Source organism: Poromitra crassiceps, assembly GCF_964638095.1.
Source record: "Poromitra crassiceps genome assembly, chromosome: 3".
Taxonomy (NCBI): domain Eukaryota; kingdom Metazoa; phylum Chordata; class Actinopteri; order Beryciformes; family Melamphaidae; genus Poromitra; species Poromitra crassiceps.
The window spans coordinates 47,448,696-47,456,195 of NC_139625.1; the positions used below are offsets into that span (position 1 = coordinate 47,448,696).

General features: G+C 44.5%; 1 protein-coding gene across 1 annotated transcript in view; it reads right to left on the minus strand.

Annotated features, from left to right (window-relative positions):
- Window positions 1–7,500, minus strand: part of akap6 (A kinase (PRKA) anchor protein 6) — a gene marked incomplete at both ends in the record, with an annotated part of 377,282 nt that overhangs the window by 277,439 nt on the left and 92,343 nt on the right. The window contains one exon of the mRNA XM_083633037.1: window positions 191–287. Within this exon, the coding sequence (XP_083489163.1) occupies window positions 191–287 (97 nt within the window). The remainder of the gene's footprint in view (window positions 1–190; window positions 288–7,500) is intronic.

The following is a 7,500-nucleotide window of genomic DNA, read 5'->3' on the forward strand; positions in this document are numbered from 1 at the left end:
GTGTGTGTGTGTGTGTGACAGAGTGTGCCATGGCATCTGACTTTGTATAACTGTCATCTATGTCAATTTGAGTGTGTGCGTGTACATGTGTGTGTGTGTGTGTGTGTGTGTGTGTGTGTGTGTGTGTGTGTGTGTGTGTTGTGTGCCCGTGTACATGTACCTGTGTGTGTGTGAGTGTGTGTGTGTGTACCTGATTTGTGGGAGGTGATGACGGCAAGCAGCGCTTGGCCTTCCTCCATAACACTCTCCTTCAGTGTACTGTGGCTGTCTACGTTCAGCTTGAAGCTCTGTAACACACACACACACACACACACACCAGTGTTAACACCATAGACCATATAAAAATATGGACGTAGCCACCATGACATCACCCATTTGTTTGTGGACTCCTGTTTGACTTCCAGTTTGACATTTTGGCCGTCGCCATCTTGGTTTTCTGGAGCCAGAAGGAGCTAGCGTGAGACCAGGGGTTTCCCACAGAGTCACAGCGCTGCCTGCTATTGGTCTGTCATGATTGGCGAGCTGCACAATCACTGGACAGGTGACCTGTCAATCACGCCCCAAAACATAGTCTGCTTTATCATGTATTTGACTCTAAATGGGACCATAATTTAATAAATGGACATCATGCTGTATTGAAGAAGACTTGAAACTAGTGATTGAGACATAAACTCATTAGGAAAGTGGTTACTGAGGTCATAAATCAAGTGAGAAGTAGGGTCATGTTCCCATTGACTTCTATACAATCTGACTTATTTTTGCAGATTGCAGCGAGTGGAGTCGCCCCTGCAGGCCATTAGAAAGAATGCAGGTAAGCGGCCAAAACTTTGGACGGTTCTGGCCTCCCCGTTTAAAGCAGTGTTTCCCAACCAGGGAAGCTTGAGCAGCTTGCAGAGGGTACGTGGAACGATTGGGGATTACAATTCATTTCCAAAATGATTTAAAGAATATATACATATTCCAAGTAATTTCATAAGCCCATTGCTAAAATGGTATGTGCAACTAGTTCCCCCCTGGCAGGTGTCAACTGTTACACTACTCTGTGAAGAGGTCACCGTTCACACATGTCAAAACGGTGTGCAAACCAATTATCTAGCAAACATGGATGAATGGCTTCAATCACAACCTGTCAGAATTGTTCATTCATTTAATAATCAGATTTTAACTAATATGAGTTTAGTAGAAAACATTTAGGAGCATCATCAACAGGCATGAGTGTGGGGGTTATATTGGCATGGCAAAAAAGCTCAAGGGGTACATACATACGACAAAAAAGGTCGGGAACCACTGGTCTAAGTACAGTAGTAGTAGCAGCTAGCATTAGTGTGTTCACATTAGCAATTAATACATTAATACACATTAATAATTCTCTCTGAGTCTCTACAGTATGTCTCTCTCTTGCTCTCCCTCTGTCTCTTCTCTTTCTGTTACACACAGCCTCTCTCTATAGACACACTTGCTCTCTTTCTCTCTGTCACACACACATATAGTACATACTCTCTCTCTCTATCCCTCTCTCTCTGTGTCTCTCTCCCTCTCTCTCACAGCCCTGCATGCCTTATCATGGTGTGATTGATGGCTGGCTGTTCTACTCTTATCGATTCTATGCTCTCCATATATTAAACAGAGGAAACGGAGCTGAATGGGAGCTGCTGAAATACGATCGCTCCCTGATACCCCGGCTAATCTGCACAAGCTAATTCACTGCTAACATCGCCGAGCGCTATTGCTGATACGGAGACGGTCATGCTGCATTTTATGTACCACTGATAGATGTATTTTATGTTTATTAGCTGTGAGCTTATCTGGAAATGACTCAATCAGCCGTGAGATTTGAAGTAATTGATGGTGTTTGTAGGGCAGTTATGATTGTAGAATGCAGGCAGACATCTTATTTGGGTAATATTGATATTGAAATATATTTGTTGATGCTCTGCAAAGATATAGTTGATGGTTTGGCTTCTAATGCGATATTTTATAGTTTATCTGTGAAATGTAATATACTGTATACGTAAGGGAGAGAGCCAGTATCTGCACACACTCTGAACATCCTCCATGGCTGTTTGGAGATATGAGGTTTACCTTTGACAGTGACAACACATCTGTGCTCTGCTGCTCATTGGACGGAGCAAGGCACTAACACTAGCAGGGTTGGGGGTTGGATTCCCTGTGTGGCTCGATGATGAGGGGAAGTAGTATTTTTCTAATGTGTCCATTACTGCTCAGTCAAAATGGTCTCCTAGATGAATGAACAGACTTTCATCTTACTGTAATATCATGGATGAAGGCTGTTTTTATGTGTGAGCGTGTATAGTTCTTTGTTGGTTATTCTGAGCATATAAACCATAGATAGACCATATAAAAATATTGATGTGGACTCCTTTTTTGAAGCCTTGAGTTTGGCATTTTGACGTCGCCATATTTTCTTTTCCTTTTTTTGCTAGAAGCAGCTAGAGCGATACCCACAGAGCCACCTGTCTTTGTGCCAGCTTATGTCACCTTCTACAGAGTACCACAGTTAACTCATTGAGTACCAATGACGTCTAAAGACGTCAATTCAAATAGTAACGTAGAGTGCCAATGACGTCTAAAGACGTCAATTGCGTTTTTTGACGGTGGGACGTGGATCAAAGCCTGATGCATCTCCTGTAAAAATATGGTGGATGTTGAAGGTGTATAAGCTATTTTACGGACCCATTAGGTGGCGACAGTGCTCTCCAGATTAGAGAAAGGTGAGGAAAAACAGCAGAAGAAGCCCCGTGATGAAACGGAAACCGATGCATGCTGGAGCCAGAGCCGTATAGATTGCTCTGGCTGGAGCTAACGTTAGCAGCGAACAGCAGCCAATCCGCTCCCACAACTGAGCCCCTCTGTCTCTGCTGCATAGTTTCTCCACACGATTAGCCGCCAGAAAAGCAGCACCCGACACCGAAAAGCCAAACCATTCTCAGCAGTCCGGTTTGGCTTTTCGGTGTCGCGCTGGGAGCCGGCGCACAAAAACGGCGGAGCGCTCCGAAAATAGACGCTGGGTGCGTGTTAGGCTGTGTGTTAGTGTGGGGATGAGTTTCTCCCAGCTCCGCCGGCATGCAGGCTGTGTGTTAGTGTGGGGGTGAGTTTCTCCCAGCTCCAGCATGCAAGCTGTGTGTTAGTGTGGGGATGAGTTTATCCCAGCTCCATGCAGAGATTCGTCGCCTGACGCAGGTAGCAGAGATTCGAGCAGAGCCACCAGAGACACTCCCACGGAGGAGGAGTTTGCAGTTGAGGGGGGTGGGGCACGCAGGGCACCACACAACTACACCACGTCACTACATCAGAAAATATTAGCTTCAGAGTCAGTGATGTGCTTGAAATGCTTCATTTCACAAAAGGCTCATTATCTCAGCTTCTAGTTTGAAACGTCTGTTTTTGGTGAAATCAACCTATCTTCTACTGCTGAGAACTAAAGAACGGAAAATGATATCAATAAACTTTTTTTTGCTGATGATACAAGAGAGTCTCATCGTTCTTTGGGCGTGTTCGGTGTTTACATAGTAATATCACATAATATTCTGTGGGTCTTGAGAAATCACTGAAAACGCTCTGAAAGGGCTGGCACTGGGAGCATCCGTTTTCCAGAAATGGCTGGCACTCAATGAGTTAAAAGATCAGCAAATAGTAGAAGGCCAGTTTAGTGCCATACTTTTCACCATTAGATGTCAGTTTTCACCAGAGATATTCTTTGGGGTGTCGTTGCAGGCGCCCCTCGTCTGATGAAGGGGTTAAAGTGAAGGCATGCTATCCCTCTCTGCTCTGTGTATCCTTCCTGCTCCATAAATATGTGTGGTGTGGAGGCCTGGCCTTGTCATCTGTGACTGATGCTGTCGGCCCTCTATCCCTCACTGCTACTGTCACATCTGCACGCGCTCAGTTGGGCCGGCGCGGACAGAAATGCATGCGCTCAGTTGGGCCGGCACGGTCAGATCTGCACGTGCTCAGTCAGGCTGGCGCCGGCCGTTCTCTTGTGGTCAGGAAGTACTGTGAGAAAGTGACGAGCTCAGCGGGCTGACAAACCATTAGAACAGTTTAAAGCCGCCCTCCAGTGTTTTTTTTTTTATATATTTCACATCTTGAGTCAAGACCTGGCCATGTTAATTATTTGTTTTTTTACAAACAACCAAATTTTGTGCTCAAGTAAAAAAAGAAAAATGCGGCTAAAATGGAATGACTTAATAGAACACTAAATAATAATAGTGATATGTCATGTCATGTTCAGGACGAGATGTTATGTTAAATAGCTAGCTAGTTGGTAGCTATGTTAGCTAAGCCTTTGTTCTCCATTGGATTACATGATCTCTCCGTCAGCTGGTTTTTTATCTGTCTGGTAGAAAGCAGGCCATTGTGGCTGATGGTGTTAAATCCAGAATGGTAAAGGCGTTCCACAGGGGTCCATCTCAGGTGCATTTCTATTTACGCTCTATATAAATAATATCTTACTCCCCTCTTCGCATTGTAACATACATTACTATGCGGATTATACAATTTTGTATAGTTTTGGCCCCACTACTGCACTGGCTGCTACAAGCTGGCAGACTGCCTTTAACTCATTCATGGCCAGTTTAGGACTGCCAATATTTAGCTCAGGCCAAAGATTTTCATAATTGTTGGTCATCTTTCAAGACCCACAGTAAATTATCTATTAGCACCAAAGTGATTTGCAATACCTCAAAATGAAGATGTACGTCTCTGGGTTCACCAGGAAAAAAAGTGAGCTTTTAGCATGTTCTGTACTCTACTTATAGCCATTTATATACACCCTGTTTTCACCAAAAAGGTCTCTCTGAGAAGAGAAACAGGAGAAAAGGCCATTTTTGTAAAGGACACAATCTCAGGCAGAACTCGCTCTCAATTCTTTTATTTTGAACTGTATTGACATCAGACATGTAAATATTATTCGTTATGACACAAATGACAAAAAATATATATATATATATATATATATATATATATATATATATATATATATATATACATGAAGTGCTTTTTTTACATTCAACAATACAGTTTACCAGACAATTGGACTCGAGTCATAGGGACTCGGACTCGAGTCGACTCGAGTCGCAAATTTGACGACTTCCGACTCGACTCGGACTTGGAAGGTAAATACTTGAAACTCGACTCGGACTTGGAAGAAAATGACTCGAAACTCGACTCGGACTTGTGACAAGATCAGCCGAGTGCACCAGCTGGGCGTACGCCTAGGTTTACACGCTACGTCCGATGTAGAACTCAAAGTTACGACTAACTTAATTTTATGACTAGTGCACCCTGTATGCGCTGCGTCTGTGTATGGAGCAGGCGTAAAAGTTACACCCAAATGCGTAGCTACTCACTGACAGCTGTCTCATCTTGATCTGCGCGTGATGCGGCCGGAATCTTCTCCAAAAATATCGATCGATATGTGCTGTAAATAGACGAAAGCTGATGCGTCGGAAGATCTTTCAATTTCTTCCTGACTTCGTCAACTGCCCGCAGACGCAGTCTGCCATCGCATTCAGTACTGATTGCACTTGTGATCAAACTGCTTGTGTTGGCGCTGTTAAATTGAGCTGTGAGAACGTTTCTATGCTTTGAATACAACTCTATAAGTTTGAGCTGAGTTGGAGCTGTCTGTCAGCTGTCTCGAGCTCGTCTGAGAAAAGTGTGTTGCTTGGCAACAAGCACGTATTAACGTGAACGCGCACGTCTGCAGCCTAAATAATCTCTGCCTTGTCATTTTTTCTAACCTGTGACTCGACTTGACATAACCTGTGACTCGACTCGAGACTTGACTTGAAATAACATTGTGACTTGACTTGACTTGACTTGCTGACAAAAGGAAAGACTTGGGACTTGCTTGAGACTCGGGACCAATTGACTTGAGACTCGCTTGGGACTCAGATCAGAGGGACTTGGACAATTGTCTGCAGTTTACTCAGTGTGAGTGAGTGTGCAGACAGACACACAGACAGACAGACAGACAGACAGACACACAGACAGACAGACAGACAGACAGACAGACAGACACACACACACACACACACACACACACACACACAATCCCCCTTTTATCTTCGTTACGTTGTTTCCGGGTCTGAGTACTGCTGGCGTCTGCTGCTGTGACTGCCGCTTCTGCCCGCGTCCTTACTTTTCGTTATTGTTAGCTGTTCGTGTGTTTATTTTGTTTTGTTCTGGTCCACCCGTCCTCATCCATGTCTCCCTGTCCTATCCTCCCTGCTGTTTGATCATTCCCGTTTTCCCCTCGGCTATTCAACACGTCCTCACCACCCTCTGGATTACCCGTAAAATTGATCGATCATTTCCTCATTCCTCCGCTGATCAACACATCTCTGGATTACTTTCTCCCGTTGGATTTATCATTCCCTCTCACTGCCTGGACTCCTTCTGCTTCGCCCCTCCATGACCGACCCGCTGCGTGTGACTCCGTCTCGTCTCTTTCGGGCTGGCACACAGGAACGGGGTCCGGGACCAGGATCGATCATGTTGGTCACGGGTTTGACTACCGCGAACAACTCATCCATGTTCGCTCTGCCCTGCAGCAAGGCGACCAGCTCGTGCAGCACGCCGAGGGGCGTTTCAATGCCGTTTCTCCTCTCTGCAACGGGAAGCGTTTCTCCGTTTTCTGTTTTTCCTCCTGCTCCATTTCAAAACAACAGCTGGGGTAGTTGTTTGTTCACGTGTTGTCGGCTTGCCTTTGAGGCCAGGGACCTGATACCATGTCACAGGCTGGGGAAGTCTTTGAACTACGCGCTGCACTAATAAAAACAAAAACACGTCAAACACGTCTTTGGCTGGGAGGCACATTCCTGATAAGACGTTAAAGACGTATTTGGCCATGAATGAGTTAATGTACTTCAGCGGTCTCTTTTTAATGACAAACATGTGTTAAATTCCGACAAAACCAAATGGATGCTGTTTTCACGGTCCCTAGTCTTGATAATAGTCTTGGTATTCATACACTCCAAGGTGAGCAAATTGAAATTGTTAACTTTTACAAATATCTTGGCATTTGGCTGGACACTAAGATTTATTTTCAGGCCCATGTAGAACACCTTACCAAGAAGCTGAGGAGAAAAATGTGTTTTCTATACAGGAATAAGTCTATAAGGCTTTTCATTTTACACTAGAAAATACAGTCACTAATAATGTTTGTTTTTGATTATGGCGATGTCGTGTATATGCACGCTTCACCCACCATCTTGAAGCCGTTTGATGCAGTGTAGCATAGTGTTCTGCGTTTTGTAACGGATGATGGATTTCTTACACACCGCTGTATTTTATATGAAAAGGTGGGCTGGCCCTCCCTGACGGCTCAAGAGAGCAACACTGTCTTTTATTCATTTACAAAGCTCTAACTGGCAAGCTAGTATATCTTCTCAGTCTCAACAGTGCAAGTTGTTGAACACGCTTGCTGTCACCCATCAGACTGTTTATTCCGCATGTGAGGACTGAACACGGAAAGAC